The sequence below is a fragment of the Penicillium concentricum genome, assembly GCF_028827145.1.
Source record: "Penicillium concentricum strain IBT 3081 chromosome Unknown utg000002l_segment0_segment0, whole genome shotgun sequence".
In the NCBI taxonomy this organism is placed as follows: Eukaryota; Fungi; Ascomycota; class Eurotiomycetes; order Eurotiales; family Aspergillaceae; genus Penicillium; species Penicillium concentricum.
Genome location: NW_026622755.1, coordinates 3,818,466 through 3,835,231, shown reverse-complemented (window position 1 = coordinate 3,835,231; position 16,766 = coordinate 3,818,466). Strand labels below are relative to the sequence as shown.

The 16,766-nt window shown below is 48.0% G+C and overlaps 8 protein-coding genes across 8 annotated transcripts; 5 read left to right on the top strand and 3 right to left on the bottom strand.

Moving 5' to 3' along the window:
* Positions 1 to 186: 186 nt before the first annotated feature.
* N7517_005080 (Carboxylesterase type B) lies at positions 187 to 1,262 on the bottom strand (the record flags this gene model as incomplete). The annotated part of the gene is made up of 3 exons (XM_056722810.1): positions 187 to 311; positions 365 to 767; positions 825 to 1,262. The coding sequence occupies 3 exons, from the start codon at positions 1,260 to 1,262 to the stop codon at positions 187 to 189; spliced, it is 966 nt and encodes a 321-aa protein (XP_056579060.1).
* Positions 1,263 to 3,088: 1,826 nt separating this feature from the next.
* On the top strand, positions 3,089 to 4,396 carry N7517_005079 (putative integral membrane protein; the record flags this gene model as incomplete). Its single annotated transcript, XM_056722809.1, has 4 exons — positions 3,089 to 3,262; positions 3,358 to 3,854; positions 3,904 to 3,971; positions 4,032 to 4,396. The coding sequence occupies 4 exons, from the start codon at positions 3,089 to 3,091 to the stop codon at positions 4,394 to 4,396; spliced, it is 1,104 nt and encodes a 367-aa protein (XP_056579059.1).
* A 350-nt stretch (positions 4,397 to 4,746) lies between these two features.
* Positions 4,747 to 5,706, top strand: N7517_005078 (uncharacterized protein; the record flags this gene model as incomplete). Its single annotated transcript, XM_056722808.1, has 2 exons — positions 4,747 to 4,809; positions 5,113 to 5,706. The coding sequence occupies 2 exons, from the start codon at positions 4,747 to 4,749 to the stop codon at positions 5,704 to 5,706; spliced, it is 657 nt and encodes a 218-aa protein (XP_056579058.1).
* A 1,586-nt stretch (positions 5,707 to 7,292) lies between these two features.
* Positions 7,293 to 8,069, top strand: N7517_005077 (uncharacterized protein; the record flags this gene model as incomplete). The annotated part of the gene is made up of 1 exon (XM_056722807.1): positions 7,293 to 8,069. The coding sequence occupies one exon, from the start codon at positions 7,293 to 7,295 to the stop codon at positions 8,067 to 8,069; it is 777 nt and encodes a 258-aa protein (XP_056579057.1).
* A 440-nt stretch (positions 8,070 to 8,509) lies between these two features.
* On the top strand, positions 8,510 to 11,015 carry N7517_005076 (rDNA-binding RNA polymerase I transcriptional factor; the record flags this gene model as incomplete). Its single annotated transcript, XM_056722806.1, has 3 exons — positions 8,510 to 8,515; positions 8,566 to 8,676; positions 8,814 to 11,015. 3 exons carry the CDS (start codon positions 8,510 to 8,512, stop codon positions 11,013 to 11,015), a joined length of 2,319 nt encoding a protein of 772 aa, XP_056579056.1.
* Positions 11,016 to 11,365: 350 nt separating this feature from the next.
* On the bottom strand, positions 11,366 to 12,160 carry N7517_005075 (uncharacterized protein; the record flags this gene model as incomplete). Its single annotated transcript, XM_056722805.1, has 1 exon — positions 11,366 to 12,160. One exon carries the CDS (start codon positions 12,158 to 12,160, stop codon positions 11,366 to 11,368), a length of 795 nt encoding a protein of 264 aa, XP_056579055.1.
* Positions 12,161 to 12,905: 745 nt separating this feature from the next.
* Positions 12,906 to 13,901, bottom strand: N7517_005074 (uncharacterized protein; the record flags this gene model as incomplete). Its single annotated transcript, XM_056722804.1, has 1 exon — positions 12,906 to 13,901. The coding sequence occupies one exon, from the start codon at positions 13,899 to 13,901 to the stop codon at positions 12,906 to 12,908; it is 996 nt and encodes a 331-aa protein (XP_056579054.1).
* A 1,305-nt stretch (positions 13,902 to 15,206) lies between these two features.
* On the top strand, positions 15,207 to 16,269 carry N7517_005073 (glycosyltransferase family 8 protein; the record flags this gene model as incomplete). The annotated part of the gene is made up of 3 exons (XM_056722803.1): positions 15,207 to 15,240; positions 15,306 to 15,741; positions 15,810 to 16,269. The coding sequence occupies 3 exons, from the start codon at positions 15,207 to 15,209 to the stop codon at positions 16,267 to 16,269; spliced, it is 930 nt and encodes a 309-aa protein (XP_056579053.1).
* Between the last annotated feature and the right edge of the window lie 497 nt (positions 16,270 to 16,766).

The following is a 16,766-nucleotide window of genomic DNA, read 5'->3' as shown; positions in this document are numbered from 1 at the left end:
GGCCTCGTAGTTATTTATTACGTCAGCGGAAGGTGGCCCCGGCCCCGGGTGGCCCTAGCCATCACCAGATCTATAAAATTGAAAAATTGTATCGAAGACGATATGATTTCGATTCCATTCTTTATAAAAATCTTTGGAGGAATATACATTAGTTTCTACTTCTATGAGTCTCATTCCCAACTTTCTCTAAAAGGCACCCTTTCCGGGAGTGCTGTCACCCTTCAAAGCAGCACATCCCTGCTCGACATCCTCAGGTCGGAGCAACTGGCTATTGGAACCCTCCGTGTAGGCAAGTCCAACCAGTGTTTTCTCTGTTGGATAGTTAGACATCTGCAGCTTAAAAAAAAGTTGATCGGAAACCTACCATTAGGATTGTATCGGGGCCATCCGAACTTAGTCAAGCCCTCTTGAGGATCACTCGCAAATGCAACCCAGGCGGAAGCCATGTACCGGGCAAATTCATTCTCCCGGTCGCTGTTTGGAATTCCGCTGACATGCTCTCCAGTTCCGAACACCATAGGCAGGTCGGCACCGTGGTAGCTTCCGCTGTTAGGGTGCAAACGCAGGTTGTCCCAGTCGCCGAAGTAGTGGGACTGCCAGACCGGAACGTTGTTGTCAACTCGATATCTTGCGGACGCACCACTAGGGCAAGTGAAAGCCGCATCATTGAAAGTCTGCCATGCGGCATCACTGAGAGTGATATTTGCGTTAAACGCGCTGATGCGATAGTAGCCAGGTTCGTAATGGTTGCTGTTGATCAAATAAGGCTGCGACAGGTTAGTATTCTTGCTGAAGATGGACTCAACTATACGATGTTTACTTACCAGACGTGCGAATTGGCCTGCAGCAGATCGCTCGGCATAGTTGCCAAACACGGTAATTCCATCCACTGTCGGATGGAACACTGCCTGTGGAGTGGCTGGTGAAGGTGCGGGCGGGACCTTGCCGCCCGCCTTGACGACGTCGGAGAACGGCTTCTGGCGAACACACTTGACAACCTCTTCGGGGTCACTGGTCTGGTCTCCGCAACCGAGAATCTTGGAAGCAGTGTAAAAGTAACTGGCGGACTCTTCAGCAGTGTTAGGCACAAAGCTAAGCGAAGTTCCAGAGTGCGAGATGAGACCGGCAACAAGGGGATCCTTTGCCCAGGCTTGTGAGTAATAGTCAACAGCAGAGCCACCAGCAGACTGGCCGAAGATTGTGATGCGCTTTGGGTCTCCACCAAACGCGGCGATATTTTGATGGGCCCATTCCACTGCCATACGTTGATCCAGCAGTCCGACGTTTTGGGGAAGATTGGGTGCACCAGAGAAACCAAAGATATTCAATCGGTAGCTGGTATTAATTAGTAAGGATATGCAAATGCAAGGTGAAGAGTACTGACTTGATGGTGACTACCACCACATCATGTTCATCGGCCAAGGCTTGTCCATCATAGTATGGATTGTTGGCGCCACCTCCGGTGAAACCTTCAAGAAATGTCAATCATTTGAAAACAAAAGAGTCGAGGTGAACATACGACCCCCATGGAACCATAGCAGAACTGGTTTCAAGTTGGAGACCGTGGGACGGGTCCACACATTCAAGAAAAGACAGTCTTCGCTCTGGGAAGTACCCAAAGCCTGGGTAAACGACTTCACAATTTTGGGAGCCTGGGGTGTAAAGCCAGGATAATCTGGAACTGAGCCGGCATTTGCAGGACAATCACTAATTTTGATCAGATATCTTCAACACCATAGTAGGGACATAATATACGCACGGGCTCTGTTGGTGATACGGTTAGCCACATATACCACGAAGCGAAGGGAGAGATCTTACATAGGCAGTTGCTTGAATGGTGCCATTGGCATCATAAGCCACCGGAGCCGCAAATCGGAGATTTCCAATTGGCGCCGAAGCATAGGGAATACCCAAGTACTCAGAGACCGCAGGCCTGCGAGGGGCAGCGTGCCCCTCAATCAGCCCACTGCTGGTCACTACGGAGTCACCGATGTGATTTTCTGGGTGACCTGGACATTGCTGTCCCCAGACTGTGGGGAGGCACGTAGCCAGCAACAGTGCAGATCCAATTGGATTCCAACCCGCCTTCATTTTTGAACTTAGCAACGAAAGTGAGGAAAAAGGGCCAGGGCTGTGGAAATTCACAAAGACATATAACGTTCGTGTATATCATATAGTGGAGCTCATCTATATTGTCAGGGGTTCCGAATGTTCCGTGTTCGCTAAGTCGCGGTGGGATCGCTGATCGTGGCTTGAATTGGGCGAACAGGGGAGTGCATTGGCAATATACACAAGCTGAGTAGCTTAGGAGATGGGAACCACAATAATCCTTGGCGACTAATGCGGAAGTTTGACATGACGATCTTCGTGTAGACCTGCTAGATGAAGCGCTATTTTTCTTATGGTATACCATAACCAGTATATAATGTAACTATATTGTATATTAGATTCCGATTTGCCAAGAGATCTCTTGTCAAGTCATATCTTCAGATTTATAGGGTATGGACACCCTTATCCACAGACTATTTCGACATCCCTGCACGCCATGTGGAGAGTTTAAATTTTATAGATTAAAAACAATTTGAACAATGCGTGTTCTTCACTTTCCTGGGTTCTTTTTTCTTTAGGCATCTCCACGTGGAAAATGCATTGTTATCTTGCAAAGGATTTTGTGCCCTAACCAAATATATACTCGATCTACATCATGTGTGTTCATATACCCACAAAAATAACCTATAGGAATATTCTCGATTATCGCGTTTCTCCAACTCCTGCCAAGTTTGGATTAAATCCTTCTTGATTCGCTCCGGGGCTGAAACCATCAATATGGATGCTGCACATAATTACATTGCTCCTACTTCAATACCACCAATCTAAGTTCATATCTTTCTCTTCCTGTCTCCCGAGGTCCGCTTAAGGGGCCAAGACGATAATATACTATCTAAGCGAAAATTTGCCTCGAACTTCGTGGGGCAACCTGTATTGGAAGATGTGATCGTCGGGGAGGGCCACAAGTCTTGAGTTATCATAAAGAATCATGCTTGTTCCCTTCTCTGTCGCAAATTTGCACTAGCCAAATCAACGTGCCATGACCTACGAAATTGGATTGAGCACACCTGATGTGCCTAATCGAGGGTTTCCGCTATGGATATGTAGTGTTGTGATGGTAATTATAGCCGGTCTCTTCGTTTTATCTAGACTGGCTATTCGATTCCATCACAGCCATTTAGGATCAGATGATTGGATGATTTTGGCATCGCTGGTGGGTGATCTTCGAATAATTGAGGATTAGAATCAGAACATTGACACATGGCAGATATGCTCAATTGTTCTCACGGTGACCGAGTGCTCTGGTAGGTTATGCTCCCATCGATCTTGGTCCGCAGAACTCTTATTAACTCAAAACTAGCGGTACACTATGGATATGGAAAACATTCCAAAGATCTCACGCAAAATGATCGAGTGGCTGCACTCAAGTGGTTCTTTGGCGCCCAGCTCGTATACAAGATTGTCATTGCTGTCAACAAACTCTCCTTCATGTGCCTATACCTTCGAATCTTTCCCCAGCGCACCTTCCGGTGGATTTGCTATTATGGGCTGGGGGTTATCACTGTCTGGGGCACAGCATACGTCTTCCTCACCATCTTCCAATGCAAGCCCATCGCTTCGTTCTGGGATATCACTATCAAGAACCCAAAATGTCTGGACAAAGAGGGGTTGTGGATGTCTTATTCAGTCATCAACATTACATTTGACCTGCTCATTCTCGCCCTGCCTATATACCCCTTGAGTCATCTACGGCTGCAACGGGCGAAGAAGATTGGTCTCCTCGTGGTCTTCGGAATGGGAGCATTGTAAGTGCAGGTTCCTTTTATATCTCTGACAAACTGCTCATACATCTAGTGTCTGCGTCACAACGATCATCCGAATCACCACCCTTGTCCAATCTGCCACTGACACGGATCCGACTAGTGAGTTTCGCTTCTCGCCAATACCATTCACATAGTAGATATAAACTGACATCATAACAGGCGGTCCTATCCCAGCGACCATCTGGAGCGTGGTTGAAGCAAACACTGGTATTATCTGCACCTGTCTACCAGTCTTCCGACATCCGCTCCAGTTCTTCTTCCCGCATCTCTTCAACTCCTCTGAGCAAACCACCAATCCGTATAGTCAACATGTGGCACGTCATACGCCGCATGCGAGTGGGTCCGAAAGAAACCTCACCCATGATGATTTATGGCAGGATGAAGGCCTGGAGATGGCAAGCCCGGAGATTTACAAGGCGGATGCCAATGGTAGAATCATGACAACGACACGCATAAACGTCTCATATCAACAGGACCAAGAATCGGATGCGTCATCACGACCAATCCGTAGAGATTTTGACTGACATGTCGATTCATTTCACTCAATCGAAATAAAAGCACAATCAATATATATTTTTTATACTTATTAGTGTCCTGCGTTTCATGGTAGACTGAAGACATGGTGGACATCACGTGCCTGCCAATTATGCCCGGAGGTTTCTTACTCCGAAACTTCCACCAAGCAGCATCAACCATGCACATGACGTTGATAGCCTGACATCTTGCATGTCTTCGGGAGTTACACTGCATTTTGCATTGCATAACCCTGTAATTCAACAAATGGCGCAATTGCGATCGAAGCGGAAGGCACCTGGTGCCATGCCAGGTGTGACCAAATAATACCCCACAAAAAGTATAGACCGACTGACTCGAGATGTCATCAGAAGAGAACCTGAATCCGATTTCTTGTGAGCTATGCAGACAACGGAAATGCAAAGTATGTTATAATTTTGTAAAGAACAGCTCCGGAGCAAGACAAGTGCTGACCAGCAAAATAGTGTGATCGCAGACTGTAAGATCAAAAACGCTTTCACCGTTTAGTTCAATGGCTGGGCTTATTTCTAATTGCATCTCGTTAAGTCCGTTCTGTTCTCAATGCGCAGGGGAAACATCAAAATGTACCTACCCCGAGAGTGGTAAAAGGCAAGTATCCAGCCTACATATATATGCAGGTACCCGCGGGAAGCTAACTCATTGGCTCAGGGGCTTACCGTTGGGGTATTTGAATCAATTGGAACAGAGACTGGCAGAGACCGAGTCAGCCCTTTACGGGGCTTTGATGACCATTCGTTCGATGGGACAACCAATAACGGTACAAATACCAGCAAAGACGGATACTACCCTTAAACACAAGGCAGCTCGCATGGAAGAGTGGTCTCACCTGGCCCTTCAAGATTGGGCCGGTATGGAGCGTTGGCTGACCGCCATGTCGGATCGGTTTACCATTGAGCAGCCAAGTGACGTGGTTCCAGACACATCGGGTGGCTACACGATTCCTATGAGTCCTACTCACGATGAATCGCAGACCCTGGGAGACCAGCCTCATTCCAGACTAGTCTCATATGCATGGCCACCCAGGGACAACAGGGTCACTTCAGGGAGTTCATACGATGCGCCTCAGCCCCACCCTGGGGTGATGCCTTCGCCGGTATATTTTGAACAGGCGGTGGAACCCGAACCCGTGCCGTCTCCAGGTAGTTCTCGAGATGGAATGATTGATGACGAGGATGCCGGTGTCTCGGTGGATGTAAATGCATCTGTAAGAGCTAGGGTGGAGACGGGGCCGAGCAAAGCTGAGGAGCTGTCACACAATAATCCGAGTCTTTACTTTTAAAATGAGGTGTTTCAAACGTACAATAACACTAATATCGAGACCTCGCCTCTTTCCCGATGAAGCTTGGACTCCTTATCTGTAACGGGCTAAGTGCAGATCATAAATGCCTGAGGCTTTAATTTTGTAGTCACCACATCACGTGTTCCTGGGTCATTATGTAACATTTCCAAGAGGCCTCGGGATCAAAACACCAGAATGGCTTTGTCGAGTGAAAGAAAAGCTAAGTTCAAATACAGCAAGGAGCAGTTTACTTCGTACAATCTATGTACAATATATTGCATGCAACCTTCATTATATCTTAGGACCCTAGCAGGGTTCAACTCCACTCCACACAAATTTCAGTGGAGTCTGAGATGAAGGGCTTTAAGAATTTAAACACCAATACTCCACAGAAAATCCACCAGTCCACTCAGATAACGAGCATCATCTCGGTGATCTGGAAGTTCTCCAACCTCCCCGGACTCGATCATCTGCAAGCGCTCGCAACAAGACCCCTTGAGTTCTTCCAGTTGAACCCTCTGATTGGACCCTCTACTTGCCTGAATTCGAGCCAAACGGGTCACGGAGCACAGACTACTTTGAGCGTGGAACGGATACAAGTGGTTGATGAAACGCCCGTGCCTTCAGACTAAGAGCCCGGACCTGCATCCGTTTCAATTAGATTATTCTCGGGGTATTATCGCGTCACGCTGTATGGGTCATTTTTTTCCAACGGATGATATTCAGTATTCACGTGCACTTGCAGACTTCAAGGGTCTGGAATGACAACGCAGATGGGACACATCGAACACGTACACGTTGACCCCTCCATACCCAGGCACATATCCGAACCCTGGAAGATGACCTTGGAAGATGGGCCTGGAATCGGGGATACGGGACCCCTTCTAAAAGCGACTAAATATAGGTGTAGTCCATATATCCTGGAAGGAGGCAAATAGTCAAAGTTTGGATGAACCACTCTGATCAGGAACACTGGGCCCTTGATATCCAGGGGACTGAGTTCTGTTGGGCTCCATCCTTTAGCCTCCCACTGGTCCATCTGGTCAAACACTGGTGTAGCGCCCAAAATCCCCGTCAGCCCGTAAGGAGGACCGGCCCCCCCCCCTCTCTTTCTTCTTCCAACCTCCTTGGGATTGTGTGTGTCTTTGTTCCTTCATTCTCTCCTTATTCTTCAATTCTTTTAGTCCGAGATACAAAGTGATCTGAGATCCTGGACTCCTTTCTATTCTTTCCTTTTTTTTGAACCTGTGCGCCACAATTCCTTAACAAAAGGACTGTTATTTCCCTCTATATTTTGCTGTGCAAAATCATAGGGCTCGACATTCATTTTTGTGATTTGCAATAAGAAGTTGAAATTCAAACACACCCATCGATCTGATACTGGACATTCCAGTTGATCTAACATTCTTTCACCCCGCGATTGTCTTACCACGCCAGACTCAAATACGGATCCGATCGCAAAAGAGCGACCAGATTTAAAAATAAAATCTCACACATTGCATGTGTGAATTTATAAATCGAATCCCGACCGCGTTGAAACGCACCGTTGCCATATTTTGAACTTGACCAAATCTCCGAAACCCGTTATGTCGAACCTCAGCAGAGCATTCACCCGGCGCAATAAGCGCCCGGAGGTGTCCGCACCTATGCCATATCGTGGCGAAGGGCACGTGCGTCTCAACTCGGCAAGCATAAAGCGCATCAATATTTCCGGACCTGTACAGTTGTTGTCCACGACCAACATGCTAGCCTACAACGCACCTGATATCAACCCAGTCAAATCAGCCGGCTCTTCATCTGCCTCATCACTAGGATCGCGCGACGACTCTGACAATGCTTTCTCCCCGCAAAGCTACGCGTCTTCAATGTCTTCACCCGACATCTCTCCTCACGGGAGCTCTCCAACTGACGCAAACCCAATGGCGTCGTATTTCCCGAAGCGCACGGGCACGGTGACAAGCCACCCGCGCTCCTCCACCTCGTCTTCGTCAACTGCGGATGCTCCACTGGTGCCTAAGCGGGCTCTGTCCCACACCAAGCGGTCACACCAGGAGCTCGCTCACTCGCGCTCGATCTCTAGGATGTCGCCACCTCCGCTGAACGCAACGCGCAGCACACCGACCATTCGTGCATCACAGGAATTCTTCCAGGCCGAGCCGCATCCATTCGGCAAAGAGCTAGAGCAGGTGAACGAGGTTGCAGAGGAATTTGGAGGCTTCAATATGCTCGATGACGAAGAGCGGATTCTCTATTCCAAGGGGCTCAAGAAGTTCTCTGTCGAAGATTATCTTGTGGAAGTTGAAGAACTGTACGGCAGCATTTTCGAGGACACACGTGGACCTATGTGTACATCTTGGTTCTAATGTAATTGCTGCCCCCCGGTTGACCCGGGGTCAACGACCCGAGATTGCGGACTTGCAAGGACTGGATATTCCTTCGCCCGCCACGACAACCAACTATTATTCTTTCATTTACGACTATTGCCCCTTGTTTTACGATACCATGGGAGGACCTTCTGTTCCCGCGCTCAATTCTGATTTTTGAATTTATTCCTTTCCTCCCGTAATAGACGGTTTCTTTTTTATCGGCATTCATTTCTGTATCATTTGGGGTCAACTTCTTCATATCCTTTGAGGCCCAAAGTCTTTGTGAAGATTTTGGGGGTCTTTGAGGTCACTTTTGGGGTGTCTCATGTGGAGTCTCATTGATGTTTCATTCGGAGTCTTGAATATATTCCAATCAACACGTTGGGAAGTGTCTTCAACAGCCAAGAAGGCAAAATGTAGAGGATGATGTATAAAAGATGACAGTGAGCACACGATGACATAAGTCAATATTACCTAATTAGGCATAGCGTAGGGCTCACCGACACGGTCACGGGTGCTCCGCTGGGCTCCACAAGTGACCGAAGGAAAAGAAGGAAAAATTTCGCTTTACTTTGGCTTTGGAATCCAGCAACTCGACCATTCTGTCTGCATCCGATTTTATCTATCTCAAGAAACTGGACCCTCACGGATGCAGACAGACTGTTGCACTTTCCTCTTATTCCAATCTGTAGCATAAGCCCCAAGATCTCGACGTGAAAAAGTGTCGTGTGCTTGGACCAGGTTTTGATAAACTCCGACATTGAATCGGAAGTCCACTGGATTTGGTTTCTGCCAGAGAGCAGAGAAGCAAATGTCGACACTGGTTTCTGCCTAGAACTTGTCCTACACCTCTTCTTCCGCACCTTCGGCCATGGTCTCCCTTGCTACGACTTCACGCAAACCGGCGCTACAGGCCACACCTGCGCTATCTCGATCCAAAATGCTTCCGACTACCTCCCCAGTCCCGATTCTCAAGACCTCGAAAGCACCTCCCGTGGTCGCCGGCTCGAAACGCAAAATGAGCGAAATGGACCTCCCCCCTCCCCTTCCTCGTCCCAGGCCGATGACGCGACAGAAGACCTTCCTCCCACCAAGAAGCGAGCCCGCGTGCAGTTTGATCAAGATGTGACGATACATGATGCTAGCTCGTCAGAGAAGAGCCTGGCAGTCATTCGGGAGGAGGTCCGCGGGGCTATTCACCGCCATGTCACAATGTCAGAAAGCGAGGGCTACGACCGAATCAAGGGAATTTTTTCAGCCGATCCAAAAAAGCAAGGCGACGACAGCCTACTTGCATATGAATCGCCAACGCACACATCTTTGAGGAACCACTTGCTTGGTCTAATTTCGCATGTCGCCTCCTTGGACCGCTCCTGCAGCGGGTTGGTCCATGCTATCATCAACAGCGAGTGGCTTGGACGGGACGAATCCTACGTCAAGCTATACACCCGGTTCCTGGGCAACCTTGCCGCCGCACAGGGTACCTTCCTGGGTCCTGTCTTAAAGATGTTGGCCACCAATCTCGGGTCCATCCCTCGAGGACTCGGTCGACTGCCGGGTTATGCCGTTGTGTCACCATCCGAAATGCACACTCGCGTCCATATGGCATTGCGCCATGTGCTGCGACTCATCCCGGCTGGTAGTGGATCACTCTCCCCGATTTTGTCTACCCAGTTTCCCATCGACTCAGATCTAGCTAGCGCGAACATCGCCTACACCCGAAATCTTATCCAAATCATCACCTACGCGCCCGAGCTTCAATCTGACATCCTCTCTCTTATCACCGAAAAGCTTGTCAAGGTCGATGTTGAAATCCAGGTTGATATGGAGGACTTGGAAGAGGATGTCGGCGATGATGTCTTGCAAGCTGATGATGAGGAGATTGATGATGATGCCTCCTCAGTTGCCAGCGATGAATCAGATGATGACGACACCAAGGGGGCCAAGAAGATCAAGGACAACATTTCGAAAGTGGATGGGATGATTGATATCCTCTTTGAATACTTTTCGCCCCCGTTCACCTCGGGCACCCTGGATGATCAGGAGAATGCGTTGGATCTCCTCCTCAGCCACTTCCAAACTATCATTCTTCCTACATACCGATCCCGTCACTCCCAGTTCCTCTTGTTCCATTTCTCCCAGGTCTCGCCCGTGCTTGTCGATCGCTTTGCATCCACATTTGTGCAGCTTATCTTCAACAAGCTGCAGCCTGGCATCCTGCGCCAGTCAGCAGCCGCATACCTGGCCAGCTTTGTTGCACGTGGTGCCCACATCTCTGGAGAAGTGGTCCGCGACGTCTTCGATCTCCTCCTCACACACCTCAACAGCCTACGCATGGACTACGAGGACAGCTGCCGCGGTCCAGATCTCCGTCGCTACGGACCTTTCTACTCCACCGCTCAGGCCCTGCTGTATATCTTCTGTTTCCGGTGGCGCGATCTGACGACCGCTGCCATCGATGGTGATAATGCGGACCAGGTGGACGAACTTGAGCCGGGCCAGATAGCATTCCCTCCCACCATCAAAGAGTTCCTTCACAAATGTATCTATTCGCGACTGAACCCGCTCAAGGTCTGCTCCCCGGCCATTGTCGCCGAGTTCGCCCGCATCGCCCACCACTTCCAATTCCTATACGTCTACCCTCTCCTGGAGACCAACAAGCGCATTCGTGTCACTGCCTTCAGGAGCCTTTCTACTCTCTCAGACCCTCGCTTCAGCCACGTCGGCCGCGAGATCCGTGCCGGCGATAACATCGGTTATCAACTAGATGCATACTTCCCCTTCGATCCCTACCAACTTCCTCGCAGCCGTCGCTGGTTAGAAGGCGACTACGTTGAGTGGCGCGGCATTCCTGGTCTTGACGACGCAAACGAGTCAGACAGTGGAGCTGATGAGTCCGACGATGAATCCGGCGACGATGCCACCGAGACTGATGACGAGTGAATTGGACACTATCTCTTTTTCTCGAATCGGGACTTGATCTTTGGTTCGATTTTTTTGTTACTTCAGCGTGGCGTCCGGGATTTCCACCAATATTTGCGATCTTATGATCTTGTTTTTTTTTTCACAAAAAGTTCCCGATACCTTACGACTGATGATATCGTTCTTGAGCACGGAACTATCCGGTGGAATCCCTGGAAAACTTCTGCCTCGTGTACTACCATAGTGCTGATGAATCTAGCTGTTCAAAAAATGGGAAATAATTACATGAAATTTCGTGAACTCTTCTAACGCTCTAAAAAACAACTGCCTTAATATCACATGGCTCTGCATTAATTGTACATGAATATCCCTCATATCTCACCTCCATTTTGATTCTTCCAACTGCCGGCATAATGATGCTGGACCAATGCAGGACCAGTCGTCTCATTGCCGTAGGAATTCGTCAACGCAGCAAATGAATACCCCGGCAAGATCAAAACATCCTCGACCAAAACGGGCTCTAACAGGTTCGAGATACTCGGCATATCGATCGCTTCATTGCGAACCAATTCCAAACTCTTCAAAATCCCCCGAGTCAACCGTCTCGGCCCCGTAAAGTCAATCACACTCCCCGTCATCTCCAAAGTCAACCCAGAAACCGGAACCCCATACTCCTCCGTCTTCTGACGAATCCCATCCATAATATCATTGATAACCATCAAAAGATGCGATGACCCCGGCGCCGCCATAATCGCCCAACTCTCAAACTGCCGCGTGAAACTCTGGCCCCAGCCAACATCAAACTCCCACCCAACAACAAGCCCAGCTTTCGCGCGCATTGTCTCGGGGATCCATTCTCTAATGGGCACATCACCACACGAGACATCAAGATCAAACCAGATGCCACCTTCAGTGAAGAGAATCAGATAGCGCAGGAGATCGGCTTTTAAGATCGGCACCGCGAGAGCAAGGTATGCGGCGATGATATCGGGACGATGGGCGAAGTTTTCTTGCACGTATTCGTCGCCTGTGAGGTCTGTGAAGATCCGCGCACTATGAGCTGGGTTTTTGTGGAGACATTCGTCCAGCCATTCGTGTGACTGGTCGCTCAATCCTTTGGGTCCAACTTTGTACCAGATCCTCTCTGGGATCCGCGGCGAGGCCATTTGGAGACTGTCTGTTGATGGATCATATGTAGAATAGCTTTCTGGTGTTGCTAGTCTCCCAGGGTAGAAATAGAGGATGAAAAAGAGACATGATAGGATCACTATGCTTGTCGTTGAGAATTTTGTGAATGTCGGCCCCTGAGCGAGCATGGCGACGGTGTAGATGAAGACTGTCGTCAAAGGAAATGATACATGTAGTATATATGCTGTACACTGAAAGTGCTATAGGTTTGGTGGGTTACTGAGGGGAGATCTCCATCGCGATATTGCTTTCCCCTGAACGTGTTTTTTTTTTCCCCAACCCTATTTTTAAATGAGACCTCTTATAAAGAGCCCCCAATCGTCCAATTAAGCGACAAAAGCAGGGGAACCTGGTATTTTCGTTACTATTGGCCAGATAAGCAAAAAAGGAAATTGGCTTATCCCGAGAGGTCCACTGAATCCAGACCCTTATTCTCTTTTTCGACTAGCGTTTTTGAGGGGGTTCTTCTCTATAACTATTCTATGCCTTGCTTCTAAATGACAAATTGCTTTCTATTGTTACGGAGTACTTTGAACATAAGAACTTTCTGTTCCACGTTTCGTTTAACTCGGTAACTATGGAGCTATAGAAGTGGACCAAGACGGGAAGGGAAGTACATAGAAGATATGTGGGAACAAAAATAAGATGCCAAAACTTGCTGTGCATAATTCATAGGCATTATACTAAACTAAAGACAAAATATTGCTTCAAAGAGTTGCTTGCTCATCCTAGGTACATCTCCAAAGGGAAATCATGATACATCTGGTAATTCAAGTCAATACTCCACTCCAACACGAAGCACTTGACAAGAGCAACGACAGTCATCGGGTCAAGAATCGGAGAAGCAGATTCGGGAGTCGCATCCCTCCAAAATCTCGTCTCATCGAGCACTGAAATTGGACTGCCCGACAAAACTGCTGCTATATCAGTCACGATTCTGACGATATCTCCTGAATTCCCCTGGCCCGCCATAACAGCGCTTGCTGCCATGGCTGCCATGTCTTCCCTGACAAACCGCAGATCCCATCCCCTGGCTTCCAATCTTTCCGGCCATTTCGCTACCGCAAGTCGGAGTGTCTCTGCCAATCGGTTTCGGTACTGGTCCATCCTTTCTTTTGCAAAAGCAACGAGGATATCACGCAGACCTCGATGGATTGACCATGACAGAAATGTCCAAGGTAGTTTATCCAAGGCTTCATTGAGAATATCCGATTCTCGCTCCGGGACGTATAAAGTCACATCACGCACGCCGGAGTCTTTGTTCGGCAGGTAAAGAATCACCATGTCTTCTGATGATTCTATCTCTGTGCTCATCGGCTTCATTTGCAAAAAGTCCACCTCGCTCACTTTGCCACCGATCATGTTGTAAAGATGTCTACCGCCGTGCGCACCGCCAAATCCTTTGACTGCGTATTCAAGGAACCATTTGCCGGATGATTTGCGTGCTGGAAAAGCACATTTGAATGTGTTTGATGTCCGGGATTCGATCACGCCAGCCAGCATTTGTAAGCACTTATCGACTCTTTGCTGAAACTTTGCCGGATGTGGATCCTTTGCTAACGCGTGAAAGTCATGTGCACTGAAGTAAACGCGTGCAAGGTCTCCGATGGGCCATTCCACCCGCCATTGTCCGCAATAGGATGCATAGGCAGCTCGATGACCAGAAGCGCTGCTATAACAGAATACTGGTCGTGCATTTGTTACGCAGAGTAACGTCATGAGGTTTGCACGCGAAATTACGGTACAAGTGGTCAATTTATGCCTTGTAAGAGGACGGAGAAGAGTTTATTCTTGCTAGTTGTCTTTCTAGGTCATCTGTTCCTTTCATGTTCCTATATATGGCGGAGACTGCCTTTGATATTTCATCGCAGACTGTATAACCCTACTTTGCTTGGGCTTTTTGTAACGTCTTTCGTAGCCCACCCTCTTCGTTTACTATGAAGTGGTAATAATATAGTCCAGGGATATGGACAGAGATGTCCAATCGCTTCACACAAGATACATCGATGTACATTGAACCTAGTGATGACGGTTAAACAAAAATGACTCATGAGCACCCCAGTGTTTTAGCTTGTTTGATATACATGAAAAGTTCCTGTCAGACAATAATATAGTTTTCTGTAGCCCACAAACATATAACTTGGGTTGCTATGGTCTGGTGATATATAACGGTCAGCAGTATTACTTCCAACAGCGGCTCCACCACTATTTATAACCTTGGCGATAAACCAAAAATTTTAATATTCAGATTTTTTTGAGCATTACATGGCCTTTAGAGTAGCACCTAATTTCAAATAGACAAAAAGAGTATAGACATGGGTTTCTAGATCCTGTAATTCACCTTTTAGGTCGAAGAGTATATCGACCAATAGGAATTAAGCAGTGGGCCCGTACAGGCCTGCCCCGGGCCGGCCCTTTCTGTCTGTTTCCTGGATAGGAAGGCGGTGTAGATGATAGGCGGTATCCGCGCTGTCCATCCTCCATGGATGTTCTCCCAACAGCAACTATCCTCAATGAACCACTGGCCTGGAGTCTTTATCCTCAATATTTTTTTTGGCAAGATTCAATAGAAACGGTGTAACAGACTACCAGGCTCTACATAGCTTACCCCAAAGCACTCTGATTATAGATGTAAGATAAGCATGAAAAATAGCATATTTTATTAATGAGAATATTCTCCATGGCTCAGACTGGTGTTGGTAAGCGCATGGGACTTGGGTTTTATCTATGTTCAGCAACTTAACGTGGCCTCCGTCCATTGGATATGTTAATTTCAACCTTGCACTACTTTTTGCCCCTCATTGCGCAACCGGTACCGGAGCGCTAAAGGGGAACGGAGTCCGGGGTGACTGCCCCTCGTTCACAACGCGCTTACGCGCTCTCTTTCGTGTCACTCTCCCCGTGTATTGCAGGTCTTCGTAACTAAAGTACAGCCAATTGCCATCAAATGTGAGTTTTGACTTCTCACTTGCATCAACACCCAAGCTAAAAAAAAAAAGCAGTCTTACTGAGACCACCAAAATCATGGAGAATATCTACAACCCACATCCCACAAAAGGTATGGATCGACAGGGCAATCTGAAACTCCACGGTAGCTTTCTTCAGTATGTTAACGATTCTCAGTTTGGACCACGCTCATAACAAATACTGCATACCTGTCTGGGCTTTTGACCCTTGAATACTCGCTCAGAAGAGTCGGCTCAAAGTATCCGCTTGTCGTTCTCTACACGGACTCATTCCCCGCCGAGGGCCACAAAGCCCTCGATTCCCGAAAAATCTTGAAGCGACATGTCCCGTATCTCCTTCCGTCAGCCCCCAAGGATTTCACCAACGATGTACGATTCTACGACTGTTGGAGCAAGCTCACACCGTTCTCACTTGTCGAATATGACCGTGTCGTGCAACTTGATAGTGACATGGTTGTCCTGAAAAATATGGATGAATTAATGGATCTCGAGCTGGATTCACCAGAAATGGCTGGAAACGGAAATCGAGTCTTTGCCGCTAGCCATGCTTGCACCTGCAATCCGCTTCATAAGCCTCACTATCCAGCAGATTGGTAAGACCGAGATTTTCTTTCCGGAAGCATTCGAACACGAATGTTAGCTAACTCGACAATTCTGACAGGGTTCCGGCCAACTGTGCCTATACTTTGCAGCATGAAAATCCAGACATCGCACAGACAGCCGGTGCTTCACCCATTACAGGGTTGGGGATACCCAATGGGGGCCTACAGGTGGTGAACCCAGCTCAGGCAACCTACGAGAAAATCACTGAACAGCTTGCTACTGCTACAACATCGAGTTATGACTTTGCCGATCAGTCCCTTCTTGGTGACCTGTTCCACGGTCGCTGGGTTGCACTCCCATATATATACAACGCACTCAAAACCTTGCGGTGGGAAGGTGTACATGACACTATATGGCGCGATGAGAGTGTTAAAAATGTACATTACATCCTGAGCCCAAAGCCATGGGATGACCCTGCAGATAAACAGGACCAGGATCCATCGCACGCATGGTGGACATCATTGAACGAGAAAAGGTTGATCAAGGAACAGGAGACGGGTGTAAGGGATCAATTTTGAGCTGTCTGTTTGGGAATTCTGAACCGCTGCTCTTGAGCTTTCGATATTCATATACGCGAAATGCCCCATTCTTTGGGCACTTTTATCGAAAGACAGTTCTCAACAATACATCTTCCTTGTGGTGTGTATATGTACTCGTTTAAACTGGCCCCTCGTAGTAACGTGGCATGTAGCTTATCACACCTGTGACCCCATAAAGATCTGATGTGACCGAATTGCTGTTCTGACTCCAGGGTCATCGCACCGAAACATTCTAGATGACCCCGCAAACTCCAGCACAATTCCAATAGTATCTACTGACTCAACTGACGTTATTTAGCGCCACCTTAGGATTTAATGTTTCATTGAATCATTTCGCCAACACACACTGATCCGAAATACGTACCCCTGCAACCGAAGCTTGCTAGTATGGGGCAATTCCTGCACTAGTGATACGCTTATCAATTTGTGCCTAAGTGGTGCCTTATACTCGTTCTTCGTTAATGTCTACCTGCTGC